The 23,359-nt window shown below is 37.6% G+C and overlaps 1 protein-coding gene and 1 long non-coding RNA gene across 2 annotated transcripts in view; both read right to left on the reverse strand.

Annotated features, from left to right (window-relative positions):
• LOC131962507 (uncharacterized) overlaps nt 1-23,359 on the reverse strand; it is a 234,028-nt gene that overhangs the window by 103,149 nt on the left and 107,520 nt on the right. The window lies entirely within an intron of this gene.
• iffo2b (intermediate filament family orphan 2b) overlaps nt 1-23,359 on the reverse strand; it is a 42,218-nt gene that overhangs the window by 13,738 nt on the left and 5,121 nt on the right. Inside the window, exon 2 of the mRNA XM_059327427.1 lies at nt 2,085-2,145. Within this exon, the coding sequence (XP_059183410.1) occupies nt 2,085-2,145 (61 nt within the window). The remainder of the gene's footprint in view (nt 1-2,084; nt 2,146-23,359) is intronic.

Raw genomic sequence — 23,359 nt, forward strand, 5'->3', positions numbered from 1 at the left:
AACCATTTACTGATATTCAAAGTGTTTATATTCAAAGCTGGAGCCATTTAATGAAAAGTAACCACGTCGAGTGTGTTACATTTGTGTTAACTGATCATACAAGAGGGCTGGAATTATGTCCAAGAGGCTAAATGGAATAAATTAATATTTTGAGAAATATACTATCAGCTTAGTTTAATTTTCATAGACTTGAAACAGGAGGAAGCAGCAACCCTGACTCTATCTGAAGCTAACAAAATCTGTCTATCAGCACCTTCACCATTAAAACATTAGGGGCTTCTTTTAAACAATCTATAGCTTGTGGTCTAAAGTTCATGGTGTAAGTGAATTGAGTGTGTGTCCAGCTCCACTTTTGCAAGTTAAATGCTGCATAATATGGCTGCAAAATAAGGTGCTGGGGGCAAAAGGGTTGCTTAATTAGTCTGTTAATTAGCCATACGTGTTTTTTGGGTGTAACAATAAATTAACCAATGTTTCCCCTACAAAGCCCTGTGTGTCTGCACCTGGCTCAATGCCGGATTTGTCAAATTGGACAAGTGAACAGACCCTCTGGCTCTGCTGTCTCTCTGTCCCATCAACAACTCCATTTGACTGCATATCAGCAAATGCACCGATAACCTATTTAACTGAGGAGGAAGAGCAATTCTGTGCCTCCCTGTGATACATTCTGATTAAATTAGCAGGAAAACTTTTGATGTTATGATAAAATGTTATGTTGTGATGTTGTATGTGATGTTGTATTTTTTCTTAATCGTATCGTGTTTTTTAATAGTGTTTGTATATGTATTTTGTATATTGTACGTATTTTTATTTTTATTTTTTTGTTTGTTTTTGTTTGTTTGTTTGTTTGTTATTTTGTTTCGTAATTCTCTGCTTTTTTACATCATGGCCAGGGGACTACAGATGAAAACTAGCCTTCTGGCTAACTCTGGCTTTTTTAACCATGTATAATCATGTGTTTTATGAAATTGCACTGTCCCCTTTTAAATGAACTAATAATAATAATAAAACACTGCACCACTGACTTTAGACCAGGGTTTTGTTGGCCAATGACACTTTCTGCTGCCTCATAATAACAATGTGCCTGACCACACCCTATTTTAAGACCAGCATGCGCATGTAGTTTAAGAGCATCACGTTCATGGTCCATCCTCACTTTAGGTCTTAAAAACATAGTTATCAAACCCTCTCTTGTAACTTTTATGTAATCTTTCTTTTTGCTAAACCAACTATTCCCATAATCTTACACTAAATGGTTGGTTATCCTATTTAGCTGGTAGGCATGTTCTCAGCAGGTTAAAGACTGAATTTTACAAAAACTAAAACCTAATTGAGTTCATTCTGTCACTAGAGTGGCACTATTCTCTGTGATAAGTCAGCACATGGTAGCAGCCCTTTGGCTCTGAGCCCTGCACAATAAATGGCTGTTTTCACTGAATTTACTATCTCTGAACAGCCTTCAGCTCTTCCATGCGCATCACTGTCTGCCTGTGTGTGCTTTAAAAGGTTAAAACCCCCTCGGGATGGCACTCCACCTCTCTATCTGGGGTTTTGCTGACCCAGAATCCAAGACAAACACGCATGCTGTCACTGATCGATTTGCGCAAAAGCATATCGAGGGAAGGATGCCGAGCAGATGAGGCGGTGTATGTTTTGTCGTATAGCCTCAAGTTGTGACACTTTAAATTGATTTTGCTTCCACATCTATTTCCTCTGCCTGCTCTGAACAGAAACATAATGGTGGCCTGCTGGTGATATTTGATGTTTATATTTATTTCTAGGCCAACAGACTCCTCCTGATGGGTTTGTAATATGGTTTTTCTAATCTGACACACATCATCCTGCTGCTGCTTCTAGTCCGGCTTTGCTGAGTCCACACAGAATAAAACGCCACCAAGAACTGAGCTATATAGTAAATGTTTATGTATGTGCTGAGGTAGCAGGTTTGAAATTGTATGTGAACACACGCCTTTTCCTCTGGACATATTTGTGAGCCTTGTCTGCATGCGATAAATGTCCCTTGGCAAAACACCATGTGCATGAGTATGTTATTGGAATATGTTTTATTGTTTGTGTTTCCCAACCTGCTGCATGGTTTCCACGGTGGACTCCAGCTGCTCTCGCTTGGATAGCTCCTCCTCCCATCTGCAACACACAGCACAGAGGTGGGTCAGTCCCCTGAGGGCCACTGCACAGGTTAATGGTACTTTTGTGGGGATAATACTCCCGTCTCTGATTACAAAATGCCCTTGACAGTGTGGGCTCACACCCACTCCCCCCCTCCTATTTCCAGTCTTTTGTCTCCTCCCTCCTTTGTACAACCATCTTTACAACCCCACTGCCTCAATAAAAAACTACAGAGAATGGAGTTCATCCTTTTCCAAACAAACACCGCTCATGAATAGGTTTTTGAAACTTTGATTGACTGCAGAGGGACATTTGAGCTTCAGCGCACCCACAAGGGTGGAGTATCTCTGCTGCAGTCTGAATTCCTTCACGCTAACCGCTTCTTTCCTCATGAATTCTCAAGAGTGAGGTACAATATCTGACTGACGACAATTCAAAGCAAATTGAAATCATCAGTCACGCTATTGACAGAGAGAAACCTACACAGATAGAGAGGAACGCATGCTTCAGAACACTTCTGACCCTTGTACAAAGCCATTTGTAGTAGTTCCAATATTTACTGAAGATAAGGTTGATTGAGGTATTTTTCACGTCATAGTCACCAATTGTAAGTCAATTAACATTAAAACAAGCAGCTGATAATGTTGATTTAGTCATTTTGCACGCAATAGGATGAACCTCCCTGTAAGTCGCTTTGGATAAAAGCGTCTGCTAAATGACTAAATGTAAATGTAAATGTAACCAATAGTCTAATCAACCAAGAGACCTCAGAGTCTACAGACTTTGAGCTAATGGCTAATAGGTAATATTCTGCTGCAGGAATGACTCATAATTCCTGGAAATCAGTACACATTTTTTCACTTTTGTTCCCTCGTCTCAAAGGGAAATGGATTTTTGGTAAACTGCCTCAACCAAGGGATGTGGTTAACACATGCTTAAGAGATTTTCACATTTTGTTCTTTGACATAAAATACGTCAGTAAATACCTCACTCGTGAAATTTTCAAGCTTCGACGTGTCTTTTAAAAAGGCTAAATGAGACTCCAGAGGTTGTTGAATCATCGTCGGCTCAGTGCTGGTGACGTTAAAGTGATCTAGTTCATTCATAGCCTAAAGTTAGCTTTTTACTTCTGGTGATTGCATTTATGCTTCAAAACTCATAGAAGTGGTGTTGTTACAATTGTTACACATTCATTTAGCAGATGATTTGATCCAAAGTGACGTACATCTGAGAGTTTATACAACACAAGCAAAGAACAAGTCAGAAGACAACACATGAGCAAGTGCCATGGAGTTATATTTGAGTCTATTGGGAGTTGCCATTAGGCAGTTTAAAGTGACAGTGAAAATAGTGCATTAAATTGTTTAATTTTCAATTTATTTAAGTCTTTAGTCTCTTTTTAGTTTGGTCATTTGTTCCACCACCGGGGAACTACAGAGGAGAAGAGTCTAGCTAGTGTGTCATAAGCTATTGTTATATATATTATCCTGTTGCCACAAAAATGATTTTCTGAAATAATCCAAAATCCCATTTTGTCAAGTGAGGGGTGATGCTAACTTCTCGGTTGGCCTTAAAAAAAATAAACCAATCTCTGCAGCACTCTGTGTCACAATGACAGAGCTATGTTCACCATCTTAGCTTAGCATGTTAGCATGCTGTAGCAGCAGTGCAGCTGAGGATGATGGGAATGTCAGGGGGTCACAAACGTGATTACATTTCATGCTGAGGGCAACATGAACGTGTGAACCAAATGTCATGGCAATCAATCCAAATGTTGTTGAGATATTCCAGTCTGGATCAAAGTTCAGACCGACTATAGACTATAGAGCCATACCACTAGCATGGCGTGCCAGACCCCTCCCCTGGAGGCTGCAAGCTATTCTTAGCAAAACAGTCCTCCTTCCCTCTACTGACAGCTCATATCACTCATCTGCACCATGGCAAGTATGTAAAAACAAAATTAGCAGCCTCTTTAATTACCTTACAGTGTTTAGCTACTGCTAAGCAATACAAGGCACAGAGCGCTCTGCATCTGTCTGTGCAGCACGCTTCTAATTCATACTCATCCTGTTCCCTCAGATATGAGACCGCAGGCATGCTGAGTCACGGATGCTTCCCAAAAGAGAGTTTGAGGTTCAGAATGGAAAAGGAACTCATTCAACTCGTAATATGAAGTAACCACAGTGTCAGAAGCCCACGTGAGCATGAGCCAAATAGACAGCGACAGCAGAGGACAGGATGAGAGGGGCTTTCTGAGTGAGTCAGTGGGAAGATTTGTGTGTACTGGTATAAGTAGAGCATGCCCGGCCATATATGTTTACTGTAAGGGAAGAACGCTGACATCTGATGCCCACTGCTGCATTCTGGACCATCACTGTAGCCTTTAACACAAACAGCCAGAAGTCGCTCTGCACTGCAAAAAAGCCAACTTGTGTTTTTTGGCCTAAAACAGTGATTTAATTTGGTAAAACCTGGAAATATAAATTATTGACATTTAAGGCAATAATGTAAGTAAGCACAACAAAGGAAGCCAGTTGTATGTTCAAAAACAAGTTGGTGAGTTGTTGTTACTTATATCTTTAAGTTGGGGTTCAAAACATGGGACAATAGTTCTGATAACTCTTATTTCTTTGTTGTGAAATTCAGTCATTAGCGAAAGCTAGCAGCTAACTGATGCTAGCAGCTAACTGATGCTAGCGGCAAACTGATGCTAGCTGCTAACTAATGCCATCGGCTAATTGATGCTAGCGGCTAACTGATGCTAGCGGCGCTGCTTGTTACAGCTACAAGAGTAGCCATTAGCGTATCAATGCTAACTCAACATTGTGGTCACAACATTAGCTGACATTTCATAGCGGCGTTACAATCGAGCCAGAGAAATTCAGAGTTGAGCAAACTCAAAAACAAAACTTAAAATATTTAGTTTAATTGTCCAACTTAAAATTTAATTGAAGTTTGTTGCCTTGAAATTTTGACTTCACCCAACTTTTCTTTTTTTGCAGTGTGGTGTCACAACATGCATCACTGGAGATTCACTTTCTCAACAAAACACAGCCTTGTTTCCATTCAGGACCTAGTGAATGTATACTGTCTAATTAGGGAGAAGTATTCCTTGGCAGGGTGTGCCAGCTCGCACTGTGATTGAAGCCTTGTTCTAAAAACGCTGGCAGAGCTGCTTTACTGTGTCCACAACACTCCGCCTGTCTGCCGCAGGACTCCTGCTGAGGTCGTCGGAGTTCACAACTGCATCACATCCTCTGCAGACACAAATCCGTTTGGCGAAAGCATCTGCATCACTTGTGTTGTCACTTCCTGAAGGAGCCACCGTGCGTCCTTATCTTTAATACCTACCGGTGATAACTGGATAATTAAATCGACCTGCTGATGGAGGGAAATGCCTCCACGTGTCAACAATATGTCAAGGCCATTTATGTCATCTATCAAAGATAATGAAATCATTGACAGACCTAAGCAGCAACTGCTTTCACATTATTTGGAGCAGCTTCACTTTAGCAATCCATAAAAGTCTAATGGAAAACTGCCGACTGTTTTAAAGCTTCCAGATAAAAATGGCTAATCCAAACAAAGATGACACCACCGCATAGCGAAAGTATTCGACTGCCACAACTGTGGTTCTGGTTTTCCTGTACCTTTGGCGTGACTCAGTCAAACGAACACACCCGGCGTCTCCTTACAAGGACAAAGACAGCAGGAGGGTTGGAGCCTGTGTCAACTCACAGACATCTGTTTACCGCCACACACATCCTCTGTAATCTTGCTCTCATACATCAAAAACTAACTGTGCGAGGTTACAGATGTGCTCATTCATCCTGCAAATCCAGCTGAAATTGCTGCAATAAAACGTGGATTCCTTTTCCATTTTCGGGAGGCAGCAATAAATTAGAAATAGAGAGAAAGCTAAGCCAAAATTTAATTATAGAGATTTTTTTAGGAGGCACATGTAATTCTCATTGAGAAAATTAAAGACCCTGCAAAAAACGAAACATCTGCATGTTGTTTTTGTGTTATTTTTGTATTGTTCCTTCAAATCCAATCTAATAAAGTACAAGTCATTGTTTTATTAACCCAGTGACGCCTAAAACCGCCTGTAAAACCCCTGGGCGATTTAAAAATAAGCCCCTAAAACCTGAAGTTTTTCTGGAAATTCAACAGAAGTGTCAACGCTTCCTACTAAATAATAGATTTTTCAGCCTCTGTAGCAGATAGAAATGAAATTCAAAAAGTATTTGAGAGCTTATACAAATACTACAAAACAACGTATCCGCTTTCCAGGCTTCAATGGGTTAAATCAATAATGCACGATTAACTACAGCCACACTTATAATTGTTCAAATTTCGGAAAAAAGGTGAAAAATTCAAGTTTCTATGAATGCAAAAATACTCACTATATATTCTGTTTTTCATGAAAAAAAAGTGATTAAAGAGAGAGAAAAATGAAGTGTCTCACTATAAACAGACACTTTCTCATATCATTTTTGTCTGCTGAACAATAGCATTCCTGCAGCGCCTGCCAACTAACACTCCCTGCCTTGTGTGGTATGTCTGGGAGTTTGCACGCGAGCTGCCTCAATGTTTTCCCATCACTGCGCCAGAGGACACCGCATGCACACATCCAAATCTGTTCCACTAATGTTCCTGCACTTTTTAATGACAGCGCTCATGGTGCTATTTATGCCACCCTTAATGATTAGATCTAGGGTGCTGATTTATCTCCACCACAAATTAAAAGAGTAAAATTCATGTCTTGCAGGTGACTGTCAGGTGATTAATAATTACTTTAACGATCAAACGTTGATCTATGTTCAAATTCCAACGACTTGTTGTGCAACGGGCGGCAATCACCAAAAGGAGCTCTGGGAAAACATTGAGGTGTGGTTGCATGTCATTCCACAGAGCCTCTGTTGCTCATTGCAAATAAAAGTTTGAGCCAGACAACACCCTGATGTGTTGGAAAGTGTTACTTACTGAGTGGGAATTCTCAGTAACCAGACGTCAGATTAGAAGCTCAAGAACTGATCCCATATAATAAAGCAGATTAAGTTGTAAACACATACCTTTTGAGTGTTTATTACACCCCTTATAATTAGATCATTTTGTTCTATTGTCACTCTCAAGTTCCCGCTAATCCTACTTGGTTTTAACCATTTTTTGATGTCAAAATGGTGCCATTTGGTGCTTTCTCCTCAGTTACCTCATGTTTTTTTTTTTTTACTGTTAGCCTTATTTGCAATAAGTGTAGGTTAAATAACAGAAACACCTCTCTGTGTAATGCAATACAGTTCAACAGCACCACAAACTACATCCTTTGAACTGATAACTGTGACTATATTGATTATTCATATATATATATATGTATATAGATATATATATCTATAGACACACAATTGTTCATTATTTCATATATATATATTTATATATATATATGCATTAATATAGCTTTTTATCATACTGACATGTTAATAACATAACACTAACTATCCAAGCCAAATTGATCTGTTAAGGGGTAGGACTAGATATGTTTTTTTTACTTCCTCCTACCCCCTTTCGAGCATGTAGAAAGTGTCTGTTTTTTTTAAAGTTTTTTTTGCTTCTTTGTTTTGTTTTTTATTTATTCATCTATTAATATTTAAACTTGTTTTTTTTATTATTGCTTGCATGTTCGAAATAAAGACAATCAATTAATCAATCAATCAATCAATAAAACATTTGATTAAACACCTCTCGCAAAGACTAGACTGCTTTTGTTTTAGATAGGTGTACCTAATATACTGAACTGTCCTTCTGCTTGTGCATATATGTGACAAACATCAGTAATAAATACCTACATAAATGAATACCTTAAATAGAAATTTGTATACATTTGAAAAATGTAGATTTTTTTTGTGATAATTATAGTTCTTATGTTCTTAGAGATTTATTAGTAATGTCTTTGTATTGTATTGATTATTCTGTGATGTATCAGGCTGAGCAGTGTTACTTAGGGCTGGGCAAAGAGGGCCAGTGCTCTTGTATTATTTAGTGTAGACCCTGACCCCCCTTACTAGATCACAGTCAACGTGACTGTCATTAAGAGGCTGTAGTCCGCTCCATTTTAAAGCAAGAGTGAAAATAATTATAAAATAAAATCAAACTACACGACCTAAAGCATCCATCTGTGTTTTTATACTAGCTTGTCAGGAAGGTGGTGAAATAACACTCCAAAGTTAGGCGAAATTATGGCAAGGGAACAATTAGTAAGGCTAATTTCAAAGTGGTCCCTCATATCGGAACGAAAATGGGTTCTATGGGGACCCACAAGTTATAAAAACATGTCCACTTTATGCTATTCCAATGAAATTTGTGGCAAAACATCTCTCTTTTTTGGCACTGGCAAAATGGCACATGGTCCAGGCTTGGTCCTGCCATTAAAAATGGTCTAGACCTGCCACTAAGTCTAACCATATCTATATTATATTACCATATATTATATACATGTATAGGTGTAATATAAATTGTTTATAGTATATGTATATATATAATTATTTATAATATTTGTATGTGACTATATCGATTATTCATATATGTATATACTGACCCATTAAGGGGTAGGACTAGATACGTTTTTTTACTTCTTCCAACCCCCTTTCGAGCTTGCAGAAAGTGTCTGTTGTTTTTTTGTTTTTTGTTTTGTTTTTTATTTATTCATCTATTAATATTTAAACTTGTTTTTTTTTTATTGCCTGCATGTTCGAAATAAAGACAATCAACAACATCAACAACAATATCTGCAAATGTTTGGCCAAAACCAGAGCATTTACGGTTTGCTGAAGCAAACAGGAAACTAATTATTATGATTTATATACAGTACAGTCTATATTTGTGACACAATATAACTGTGTAATCATAATATCCAATCATAATGATTAGTATACTTGTATGCTAATAATGATTAGCATTTACTATACTAATGCTAATCCAGCCAACCTACACTAAATATCTTCAATTATAATAATAATGTTTGTCAGAGTGGAGTGTTTGAGGAAAAAAAAAATCATTTCTGAAGCAAACCTCTGCAAAACTGAGTCTAAACACTATAAAGAGATTTTAATAGGGCCATTACAATTCATCCCCATGAGGGCAGGCAATAGTAAAACAGGAAGTGTTATATGATAACAGATTGAAGGATCAATACATCTGGCTACATGCAGGACAAACACCCATTGAGCTCGTATGAAATGAAACCACTGACAGGTTTGATGGATCACATCGGAGGGTTTCAGAGTGCATGTGATGCCTCCCATGGATCCATATGGGTGCCTGAATAATGTCTTCTCCGTGGCACCAGCATTCCCACCCTCAACGTGCAATTATACAGCGCACAGGCAGGAGCCATGATTCACTTTGAGAACAGATTCTTCCTATAATCTTTAGCAGAGAGGAGGGGCGTGACGGGAAGAAGCATCTGTGGCACAGAGATGTGAAATAGTGAGCAGTGTGAGGCTTTCCTGAGAGAGAAAAAAGAGGGAGGCATGACTGTAGTAGGTCATCGATTGAATGCCATGATGCTCTGTAATCTATAGCCTTCCTCAGACTCCACAGAGACATGTGTGGAGTGCTAATGATGCAGCCATGTGAAATGGATCGAGCCGGCAGGTGACCAACCGCCGTCGGGCTGCTCAACGAGACAACGCACCAAGGTCAAAGCTCATTTCATTTCTTTGCTCCGCCTCTTTCCCTGACCTCAATCCATATCCATAACACAATCACACACACACATTTGTCCTCCATCTTCTCAAGCCGTCTGCCGGCCGTGGACGCAGCCATCGGAAGTGCATGCAGATTAATTCCTGCCTCGCTCAATCATGTAAACTGTGCACAGAGACGTCGGCCGAGATCATGGCTCACTGACGGATGATTCCTCTGCTTTATGTTCCACAGACTTAAATAGAGTCATCCTCCTGCCCCAGACAGGACACAGACACCGCCAGGCCGAGCACGAAGAATGTCGGTGTTGCTAAGTGACCGCAGGCATTTTCCCAGGCCACCATTATCATTGGCCCTGAGGGAGCGAGGTAAATTATGCTAGCAGCTAATATAAGGGACAGGGTTTCTCCTCGTTCAGCTGATTTCTCTAACTTCCAAACGAAGATATTTGTATTTTTCAGTTACATCATGGCTTACAGAAGCATTTTAAATCATCCTGATGTAGGATAAGTTAATAATATTCCTTCTGCCCTATCAGTCTTGATGATTTTCTATCTGATGGACAAGGGATAACCCTCAGAGCAGACAAGTGAAGGCAATGCAGATGTGTCTTAAACCTGCATTCTATCCAGTGGTCTATCTATCTATCTATCCATCCATCCAGCCATCCATCCATCTATCCATATATCTATCATCTATCTATCCATCTATTCATGTATCTATCTATCCATCTATCTATCCATCTATTCATCTATCTATCCATCTATCTTTCCATCTATCTATCCATCTATCCATCTATTCATCTATCTATTCATCTATCCATCTATCCATCTATCTATCCATCTATCCATCTATTCATCTATCTATCCATCTATCTATCCATCTATTCATCTATCTATCCATCTATCTTTCCATCTATCTATCCATCTATCTATCCATCTATCTATCCATCCATCTATTCATCCATCCATCCATCCATCCATCCAGTTCTGGACATTTGCTGGTAGCAAAACAACAATATGGCTGCAGAGATAATGCCAAACTCGAGGCTTCAAAGCAGCAGTCCACAAACCAATAGGTGACGTCTCGGTGACTACGTCCACTATAATTATACAGTCAATAGTTAGAGGTCCAAGAGTCAACAAAATAAAACAAGTGTCTACAGCCATGCACGCAAATCTGTGATGTCAGCATGCTAACACTGTCACGATGCTAGCATGTTGAGCAGGTTTTATGTTTACTATCCCAGTTGAACATACTAACATTTGCTATTTAGAACTTAACATACAGCACAATTGAATGTCCTTAGTTTAACTGGTGGCCTATTTAGTCATACAACAGTATTGGATAAACAATAATTAAACTGGAATTATTGCTGCAAAGAAGCTCCAAATTCTAAAAACTGGATGTTTCACTCACAAGATTAGTGTCACGAATTCAGCATTCAAGCAAATGTGAAATATGATCACAATCTCTTCTTCTGTTTCTGAGTTATAGCAGCTAGTAGTGGCCAGAAAAGCGTTTTTGCAGAATATTATGATGTCACAGTGAAGTTGACCTTTGACCTTTTGGACAAAAAATGTCACAAATGTCAAATCATTTTATCCTCCTAGACATTTGGCATATGAATTGTTGAGTCATGGCACATAACACACAGTTCTTTGACTGTTGATCGTCAAAATCTAATCAGTTCAGACTTGAGTCCAAGCGGATGTTTGTGCAATATTTGAAGAAATTCCCTCCAGGCACAGAAGACCTAGAAGAACGACTGTGGGATCAAAGTTATGCTGTCCCTCTGAGAAACACAAAAAGACGTGTTCTTCCAATAGTTGTTGATTTTGCAATAAGAAACAAACAATTCAACCTTCTGGTGGCGCTATAGGGAAAGTCAGGGGATCGACAAACTGCATGCTATAGTGCCTCTTCCTAAAAACCCACTGCTTTGTGTCTCTTCCATAAGCTGGGTGAAGCTGAACTTCAGACCTTCATGTTGTGAAATATGACTGCAGTGACCAAAAAAGGTCAGCTTCACTTCTCTTCTATGAAATATGAGGCCTGCATCCTGAATACTCGTCGTTCCCTCCCGTCTCTCTTTATCGGTCTGCGAGGCTCGCTTTTATCTCAAGGATTTGAAAGCAGTCAGAGACGTCTCTCGCCGAGTATTTTCCCTTCATGAGATAGTTCCTTCAGGCACCTTTGATCAAAATGCCTCGAGGTTTTTGCTGACACATGTAATTATACCTCTTTTATTAAATTAATATAAAAAATGTTTTATTTTGTCTCTGTATTAACTTTACGTGTACACATATATATTTTGAGTATTTTCATCACATCTGTATCCCATTTATATAGATTTAAAAGGATTTTTAAAGATTATATATTATATATATAATATATATATATTAATATTACTGAGTCTTCACATTATGAGGAAAATTATAACATTTACATTTAGTCATTTAGCGCTTTTATCCAAAGCGATTTACAGGAAAAAAGGGGAACCATCAAGGTATAACTTATATTTGGGCTTATGTCTATGAGAGTAGTTATCTACTGCACATGGCAGAAAAAATATGACTTATTCTTTATTTGTACATATGTCTATATAGGCTAAATAAAGATAAACATAAAGTACAGTTAGATATAGTGAGATAATAAGTGGATAAATAGTTATTTTTTCTCTATTTTTTTCTTTTCTTTTCTTTTTGTAAGTAACTGTAGACTGCTATACAAAACAAACAAGGCCACAGTATTACGGTAAAATTAACATTAATTATTACTGCACATGTAGTGTAACATAAAATGTAATATTAATTAACGAATAATAGAATATCTGTAGGCAATAAAAACTTTGGACAATGTTATTATATTGTCTTGCAATTATTTGGATGCATTAGTTTGAGGATGCCAACAAAGTGGAGTGTTTCATTACATTTCGACAAGCTGTTACTTTTTTCAGCAGCCTGTCAGTTGGTACACACTTAACAAAGTCCTGGATGTGATGCATGTTTGGAACAGATTGGATAAAAAAGCATTAACATGGAGGAGGACAGGTTGTATGCACGGGGAAATGTAATCTCTGAGTTTGATGAATGTTCTCCGTGTCAAACAAGACATGTCTCGCTTAATTAAAGTTCCTGTAACAGCGGTATGTTTTTACGCACTCAAACAGAGATAAAGCTTCTGTAAGCTTTGTTTGTGTCGGGGGATCTTCACGCATCATTAACAGACTCAAACGTATAGCACGTAATCTACTTTAAATCCTCGCTCAATGGAACAACTTTTCAGCCCCGAAGATGCTCTGAGAAGCAAGTTCAGGCACAATAACTGTGTACAGCACGTACTAGCTTTAACAAGACAATTTAAGAAAAAGAAAATATACTCTTGACACAAATCATGTTCCTGACTGGTTGTTGGATCAAGGCGAGACTTTAACGAACTCTGTTACACTGATCAAAGCATCCATGTGAATAGAGGGTTTGGTTCGACACCAGTGGTTCCTCCCTTGATGGACTGACAGATAATTGAGACCCATGTTGTAACATGTCTGATCCTCGGTCCTGACCCGGCCCCGCAACATTGCCACACTGACTTTTCCTGCTAAAATGGGTGTGGGCTTGCCTTGTTTGCACTGCGCATTATCTAATTGCTTAATTCCCAAAGCCAGTCCTAGCCCTCTTTTCTCTGGCCTGAGGGATGCTGATGTCAGGTTAGCCTTTAGAGGGCAGACCGATAGGTGTTCACATCTAATTACCACCAGTTTCTAACTAATAGCTATGACCCACGAACCACCTGAAAAATAAATGGATGATTGCTTTTCAAAAGAACTCATGTTAGTGTTTATAATGGCAATTTTTCAGACTGTTAGTGGTAAATCTTTGTTAGGACCTGCAAAGGTGTTGCCACTGTGGAACCATCCCAAACTTAATGATTTGTTTATGTTCATAATGGTTGACAGTTAAATGTCTTTGCAGGCAGAACTGGCAGAAAATCAAAACCATTTCTGTCAACATGATTTTCTTACTGAGAGTGACTGGCAAGCACCTGAAAACTTAGGTTTTATAACCGTTTTTTTCACTTATTATATGCAAGTTATTGGTGTTGTTATTGTTTATTATTGGTGATTACTGGGCTTTCTCCAGAATCACGCATACAAAGAATTTTGACAACACTTGACACTGAGCTTCTTTGGGTCCAGAGCAGTGCTGAGGAGTAATTAAATGATAAAATACATATTGTAATCAGTAAAACTTACTGAGAAAAAATAAATAATAAATGTAAATAAATAAATGTAATAAATTACAGTTACCAATCAAAATATTGGTGATCACATCCAAATATATAATTTTCAGTAAATATCTGTAATATGACATTTTTTCTATTGCTCTGCATATTTCCATCGTCCTTGATAGTAATAAATTACATTGCATGGATGAATTAATTAGTTGAATAAATTTCATTATAGACTAATGCCATATCTAGTCAGAAGCATTTGTGAAAGTCAAAATATGTTGCTGCAAAGACTTCCCGTCCTTTTTTCTCATTTTCATTAAAAAATATATATTCCATCCAGTGTACTGACTCATATTGCAACAGCAATAGCAGTCAAAATAATCAGTTTTACTATTTTTTTTCCCAAATTGTGCAGTCCTAAATATTTCCCAATGATCTCAAGAGCTTGCACATGACACTGCACGTCTTCGACAACATGCACGCCAAGTGTGAAGGCGATCAGATGAACGGTTTCCCAAAAAGACATACATTCATACATACATACATACATACATGCATACAAACACACAGACAAACAAAGACTCCTTGCTTTGTTTTCTCTCAGAATTCAGTCAATGCAATACGAGCACCGGGGAAAATCATATTAACAGGCAGGAACAAGAATTCATCTATTGTTTATTAATGCAGGCTGCAGCAGAGGGGGGTGTGACAGAGCATAGTGACAGAAAATCAGTTTTCCTGCAGTCTTTACCCGACTGCAAACCGACCCCACCCCACACCCTACGAAGCACGCCACTGTGCTGTTAAGTAGTTATTTTCCCACTGATTTTATCCTCTGCAGTCCACATTATAAAGCCATCATAATAGCTCTGAGCCTGTGGCTATTGACTTAACATACTGTGCAAGTATAAGTTGTAAAAACACTTCACCAAAGAGAGCCGTCTTAACAATCCTATAATGGAGGGGCTTTGAGTTGGATGTTCTGGTTGACAAATGACAAAGATTTGTGAGAGCACAAACAACGGTCTGCATGCCCGGGCCATGTTCGGGCGGAGCTGCACTGGGAGTGACATTAAAGAAGAAAAGGTGATGAGGATGTTCACTTCTGGCACAAATCCTCCCAGGGTGTGTTCAGTCAAATATGTGAGACATAATAGAGCTATGAGACATCACCGCTACACAAATGTCTTTTGTAGCTCTGGGCACACACACCTGTAGGACAAACCCAGAAGTGACTACAAACCTGAAACCGCTTTATTCAGAAGATTCTTCATTACAATTATGTTTCAATAAATCCTGTGCAGTCAACTGAAACTCGCGGCTACATCCAGCTTTGTAACATCCCACGCATGTTTAAAGCAGTTCTTTATTCCTTTTTTCCATTTTGAGTTTTGGTAAACTGAATGCATTCAACCCTTTGATGCACAACATATTGACACTCCTTCTAATGCACAACATGGGTCAAAAATGACCCTCATTCATTCCCCATGTTATTTAACGCTTGCTGTGTGTTATCTTTTGATATCAACTTATTTTATGATTGAATATTACAAGTTTTCTTTAAATATCTAATTTTTGATAACAACAGATCATTATTTCCATTTTGCTTCTCATACTTTATGGAGACAAAAAGTTTTTGTATTATTACATAGCTAACTACTTGGCTAAGTAGCTTGCTAAGCTAACTACTTAGCCAAGAAGTTAGCTAAGTAGTTAGCTTAACAAGCTACTTAGCTAAAAAAAAAATGGATATGTGTCACTTCTGACCCATGTTGTGCATTAGAAGGATAGTGACACAAAAAGGGATTTCATTCAAAAATTTATGAAGGAAAACATAAAATTAGAATGTATGATGATCAAAAACAAACTAACTGAGGAAAACCTGGAATACTGAATGCTGAAAATAATTTATTGCAAAGATACAGAACATAAAAACTCTGTCGGGTCACTTTAGACCCATGTTGTGCATCAAAGGGTTAAACAGTTTCGTGCCTTCATCAAAGGGCGATGTGGCTGTCATTCAAACATTCATGCACGCTCACAACAGAGAGCACAGCGGGTTACCGTGCAAGGTGCTGACCTTCAGGGTTCAGTGTGATAAACAGATCGACCCACTCTACCTCCTGAAACACAGCTAATTCCAGTCAATTAATCAGCTAAATTGGTTGTTTTAACCCATTGAAGCCTGGAAAGCGGATATGTCGTTTTCTAGTATTTGTATAAGCTCTCAAATACTTTTTGAATTTCATTTCTATCTGCTACAGAGGCTGAAAAATCTATTATTTAGTAGAAACGTTGACACTTCTGTTGAATTTCCAGAAAACTTCAGGTTTTAGGGGCTTATTTTAAAATCGCCCAGAGGTTTTACGACATTTCAGGCGTCAATGGGTTAAATTGTCAAATTCTCATGTTCCAGTCACTAAAATTTGCATATTTGCTGGTTTTAGTTTTTCTGATTGTGATCTCAGTATCTTGAGCTTTGTTATGGTCTGGCTTTGCTCAACTGGACTCACTTTGAGTACCAGATCCTTTTCTTAAGTTTGTTTTACACTGTGGATAGTAGCCGTGGCATTCTCAAATGATCTGCTTGGTGCAGAATGTGTGATGATTCTCTAAAAACTATTGGTGGTCTGCAGCATTTTAACTCCACCTTCTCGCATCAGCTCAGGTCTCTTTGAACCTTAACCAAGTTGGTACTCGGTTCACAATTTTTGCTTCAGGAAAACCAAAAATCAAGCCAGTCGAGTGAAGTAAAATCAAACCATACCAGGCAGTGTAAAACAGCATTTGAGATCTTTGGTTGGACAAAACAAGACATCTGAAGACTGCACCTTGAGCTTTGGAAAAGTGTTTTTAAAATATATTAATACAGATTTAATGGACATTTGCTGTGTAAAAAAACACGTCAGCTTTCTGATTCACATTTATCTATTTTCATCTGATCTGATTGTGTAACGTTAAATTGTTAACTGGCATTTACATGACTATTTATCTCAGGTGATGTTATGCAGTAATGCAAAAGTAATGTACAGAATAGTGTCATAAATTACTCTCTGCATGCAATAAATATGTGAAATAATGCATTCCTTTGTTTTTGCAACAAACCAGCACTAATAACGATATAAACAAACCTCTCAGTGCCAGAAAACATTCATAATTTGTACGCCTGTGCATTAAAAGACCTGTCAATCATCATGCTAGTAATAGCCAAGTTACAATCCTGTGCTGGCATGAGGACTGTTTACATTAAGAGTCGTGTCTTGTGTCTTTCCCATGACTACATTTTTGGTTTCTGTGAGAGCCATAATGAAAACACGTCCACAGGAGGTTAAAGCACTTCATCTCTCGCTACATTAAGATTTCCAAGCAGCTCTGAGGAGAAACACATCTGGTCTACCTTGAGGTCAAGCATGCAAGAACGCAGAGATTTAATACCCTGTCAAGACTCTCGCACACCATCTTCCTATCTGGCACATGTACCACGTTATATACTGCTCCGAGGCATGTGGGTTTGTTTTTTAAGATGCCTGGCAAAACAGCATTTCCTCTGGAATAACAAGCTTTTGAAATACAGAGGTTATTAAGTCTGGATGCTGTGTCAGCACATTCAGGCCTTTAGAAAGGTATAATGGCTTCAAACTGAGCAGGCCTGGACAGAAATACAAAGAGACTTTTTAAATTATAAGGTGTAAATAAGAACTAAGTTTGATAATTATGGACTGTGCCGTGAGATTTACTTGACCAATCAGACTGTGCGTCTCCTGCTTCTACTGCCTCGGGCCTCCACTGCTGCTGCAGCCATGTTTTTGCAAAGCAATCCACCAACCGAACCGACAGAACGGTACCCTCTACCTTATGCAGTCAGTGCTCACCATAGACAGGTGCATTCCTGCACTTTTAAATATGGCAACGCGCCACTGCTCTCAGCTGTATCGATAGCCATGAATAATCAAGCACAGCTGCACAGCACAGCAGCTCCAGGCACAGAGAAAACAAAGGCACGACGAAAAACACTCTGCCATCATGGCATCGCCCAGAGTTTACAGCCAGATCAATACATACAGAGAAAACATTAACATTATTCTCATTTTTTTTCTTGTCTTAATAATGATCTGGGTCCATTGTCTGTATCAGCATCTACGGAGTTAAATTGTGGAATAAGTTAAGTGTGGAAGTACTGAAAAGCCAAAACATAAGACAGTTTAAAAACAAATATAAAGACATCATCTTTACAAAGTACAGAAATTTAGAAAAGCCTCTGTAACATGGACATATGTAGACTGTAATTTTGTAATATACATAGTAAATGTATTTATGTCTATAATATTTATATATATATAGTAATTTACAATATACATGTATAGGTATTCACAATGTAATATAAATTGTTTATAGTATATGTATATATATAATTATTTATAATATTTGTATGTGACTATATCGATTATTCATATATGTATGTATACTGACCCGTTAAGGGTTAGGACTAGATACATTTTTTTACTTCTTCCTACCCCCTTTTGAGCATGTAGAAAGTGTCTGGTTTTTTTTTCAATTTTTTTGTTTTTTTGTTTTGTTTTTTATTTATTCATCTATTAATATTTAAACTTGTTTTTGTTTTTTTTATTGCCTGCATGTTCGAAATAAAGACAATCAATCCATCAATCCATCAATCAATTGTCCAAGATGAATCTGCTATTGTTCTATTAACCCATAAGAACCCAGAACCAGTTATCCTTAAAGGAAAATTATAGGGGATCTACCACAGATCAAGTCAACCACATAGAACACAATTATTAAATAAATAAAAAAAAGATCTGTGATGTGACATATACGTTACAATATATGTTTATGGTATTTATGTTTATAGTATTGCAACAAATGAATAGATTCAGATTGACATTATTTTTAGGAACATTAGTCAAAAAGAGGCACTTGGTGCATTTGTTAGGGTCTATTTTCAGCCGCAGATTAATATATATTTGTATATTCCCCACCTTTTTGCTTCTTTATTTATTTCACCAAACAATATCAACTCATAACCTCTCATAACATCTTGTCTTTTAGTTGGGGCAGTCCAACCAGAGTGATGTTGCTTTTTCAGATTCATTCATTTATTATTTATGTTTCTAAATATTCTAGCTTTCAGTAAGTTGTGGCAATGCACTACAACATATTTGATGTATTTTATACATTGGTCAAATTAATTAATTATTTTTGAAATACTGGATATATGTTTTGAGGGTTTTTAGTAGGTTGTGGAAACATAGTTTAATTTATTACTTCTTTTTTAATTTATAATTTTTATATTATCTATCTAAAAGTGTGTGTATTTATTTATTTTTATTATGAATGATTTGTTGCTCTGATTTTTTACTTTTATTTGTTTTATTTGTTTTTCAGTTATATTTAGAAAGAAATTCATTATTTAAGAAAATCCCCTGTTAAAAAAAAAGTTTTTTTTTAAATTCTTTAAATGCATGATGTTTTCAAAGTCAATGAGAAATCCTGCTGTATAATCGTGATCAAAATATTAACCCAAAAAACCCAAAATATTATCTATCTAAAAGTGTGTATATTTATTTATTTTTATTATGAATGATTTGTTGCTCTGATTTTTTACTTTTATTTTTTATTTGTTTTTCAGTTATATTTAGAAAGAAATTCATTATTTAAAAAAATCCCGTTAAAATGTTTTTTTTTTAATTCTTTAAATGCATGATGTTTTCAAAGTCAATGAGAAATCCTGCTGAATAATCGTGATCTAAATATTAACCCAAAAAACCCAAAATATTATCTATCTAAAAGTGTGTACATTTATTTATTTTTTATTATGAATGATTTGTTGCTCTGATTTTTTACTTTTATTTTTTATTTGTTTTTCAGTTATATTTAGAAAGAAATTCATTATTTAAGAAAATCCCGTTAAAAAAAAAAATGTTTTTAAATTCTTTAAATGCATGATGTTTTCAAAGTCAATGAGAAATCCTGCTGAATAATCGTGACCTAAATATTAACCCAAAAAAAAAAAATCAGGATTTATGATTTATGCCACAAAAGAGCAGCCATAATAAAGTGTCTGTGTTTGTTGTAATGAACTCTTACAGGTGTAGCTCCTGTTTATGTTCTTAGACACCAATGGGGGTCTATGGCACAGAGGAATAATATATATTCTTAAATGTTTCCACTGACACCCCATCTACAGAATGAATACTGTGTCTGAGCAATAAAGATGACCTATAACAGTACTAGAGACTGCAAATTTAATAGCACGTTAAGCAAAGCGCACCACAGGAAGAGGCCGTAAGAGAGAAACAATATAGGCTCTAATCTGAAGCTCAATGGTCTTAGTGGACTGAGCTCTCTCACTGAGTCTCAGCAGCAGGGAGTCTTCCACTTCGAGAGGCCCCAGTTCAGAGCGGCGGCTGCGTGCCAGGATGTGGTGCAGGGCTGGCTGGAGGCTGGAGCCTCGGTGCTAGGTGACGGCTTAGAGAAAATCCCTCTCCTGAATAGACTGCCTGGATTATGTGCAGGGTAGGTCAGCAGCCGTCAGACTGACACAGACTGAAGAGCTCATCAGTGCAGCACGTTTGCTCTTGGTTGGGGAAATATGATATTTGAACCACGATGCAGCGTTCAGCTTTGCAAATGCAGTCTAAACTCCCTTGTAATTAGCCAGTTCTTTAGTCTAACAACCCCAAATGCTACTTTCAAAAGAGATGCTTAGCTGTGCCTTTCACTTCTCTTTAATCACAGGAAGAAAAGATCAAAGCCTCAGTAGAGTTGGTGAATTCTCATTGCATTGATCCACACACAGCTAAATTCAGCTGTACGTGAATTATTCATGCAGGAAGAACATGCCCAGGAGGCCCAGAGACTGTTCACTATATGTCCTGAATCGCCCACATTGTCATCCAGCAGGACAGTTGTTTGGCCTCCGTTCACTGAAGGAATAAACAACCAATTAGGAGAAGCCACAGCTCTGATCTCTGGTTCGAGTCCCAACTGGGGCACACAGCTTGCGGCTGATGTGTCCTGTAGCACTACAGTAAGTCCAAAACACTGCATTGCACCTTGAAAATGGTTTAAATATAATGTAAATGATCCTGCTCTCTGCTTCCCTGTCACTCTGACTGTGCAATCGTCCCAACAGCTTCCACCCACATCCACAGAAACTGCAGTCAACTGTATAATGTGCTCTGTGATCTTTGGAATAAGCAAATCTCTTATCTTTATTCATATAGCTATCATATTAGCATATTAGCACAAGTATAACTGCTGCCTTTTAGCCTGTGCAGTAATCTGCATGGTAGATAAAGCTGTCTGTGATGTCTCTGCACCAACAGTATAACATGTAAATACTAAACAAATGTGCACTTTGCCTTCTTGGCCACATAAAGGTAGCAGTCACAGGCAGATAGACTCAGTTTCTGTTTCTAGTTAACATGCAGATTGTTGCTGACTGTTCGTCAGTGTTTTCACAGCATTTTAAGCACCATCGCATGCTGGTGGCAATTACTGGTAGAGACCCAATAACCCCCAAGTGAGACATTTCACAGTGATGCAAGACAGCGGGATCAACACACTGTGGAGGAGGGCTCCGGCGTTGACCTTACCCATACTCCTTTGCTCGCTCGTTTGTCAGCATGAGAGGTTTGTAACCTCGCAGGCCAGACACTCCGGCACTGCTCATATAAGCTGCCTGTATGATTTATGCGGCCTATGCTCAGACAACTGTTTGTGTTTGTGCTGTATGTTTGTGTGTGAGAGACAGAGAGTGTGTGTGTGTCTGTATGATTGTGTGTATGAAGCACACTTTTTTCAATTTGATGGCAAAAAATCAGATGAATTTAGCTAAGAATGTGGACATAATCGGTTAAAGAGCTTTTCCAGATCCACAGCATCTGGCCGCTGTGAAAGAACAAGAATGTTCTGTACCAAAAAGGATGTTGTGTAATTGAGAGTGGCTTATTTGGACATATAATTGTGGTCAGTAAGGTTTTTTTGGAACAGTGAATTGGAAAGAAACAGCATGCTAGAACCACATTCGTGCTATTTTGTAACCGCGTTATTCAGTTTGAATCTGTGTCTTTGTCTATCCGACAAAACTGCAGTTAAAAACCCGTTAAAAAATAAAGCCAACTCCTCTAAAAAAAAAAAAAAGGAACTCAAATGTGTAAGTTTTGTAATAGAGATAAAAGTTAATAAAAATTTGCCACTGAATAGTTCTTAGATATTTGTGTATTGTTTTTTCTTTTTTTCTTTTAGTGTTTTTTTTATTTTTTACCTCAAAGCTATATTAGGCTCGGCCTAAAATTAAAGCTGGTGTAGGCCGTTTTTTGTTTTGGGGTTATTGGGAAAAATGTTGTAATATCCATAATAACGTTCCAGTGTATTGTAATTCAAGTGGTCTGAGAGAAAACGAGACTTCTGCAGCTCCTCTTGGCTGTTTTCAGGCTTTGGATCTAGTTCATGACATTGTAGAGAGAGAGAGTGTTCTTATTGGCTGCTCTACAAATGAAACACTGAATCAGGGGCAAAAAATGTTGCGGTAAAGTAGCTATTCCAGCTTTGGCAACAACAGCTAAACTGCAAAGCAACACAAAAAAGTAAGAGGAACGTATCGAAAGAGAATCATTATAAACATCAATAAAATAACCACAAAGGGCTTTACAGAGCAAAAGTTTACAAAGAAAACAATATTCATAGAATCATGATCATGATGATTGAAATGAACTCGTACAGGTTCCTGTGTGAAGCATGTGTCTATGCTTGTCTGGTGGGAGGAGCTGCAGGAGGAGGGCTGTATTTTTTTTAATTCTCCAGAAAACTGCCTACCCCAGTTTTAAGGGGGAAAATTGGTGTTCCAGAGCTTAACCCATAAGAACCCAGACCCAGTAATCTTTAAAGGAAAATTATGGGGGATATACCACAGACCAAGTGGACCACATAGGAAAAAAAAATACTTTACCTAAATGTCAAAGATCTGTGATGTGACATAAACGTTACATTGGGCGTTTATGGTATTTGTGTTCATAATATTTCTTGTTTTAAAATAAATAAACTAGACATTTTCTGCTTACAGAAACACAAATTTGACTTTTTCTTTGTATCTCCACAACATATCAAAATTGAGACATTAATAATGCTTTTTAACAACAAATTATCACAAATTTTCAGATTTGTTTTTAAGTAACAAATTAATAATAAATAAAAAACCAGTTGCCTTTTTGTTTGCATCTCCATAAAATATGTCAAAATTGTGACAGGAAATATGGTCAGAACAAGTTAAATG

Source organism: Centropristis striata, chromosome 3, assembly GCF_030273125.1.
Source record: "Centropristis striata isolate RG_2023a ecotype Rhode Island chromosome 3, C.striata_1.0, whole genome shotgun sequence".
Lineage (NCBI taxonomy): Eukaryota > Metazoa > Chordata > Actinopteri > Perciformes > Serranidae > Centropristis > Centropristis striata.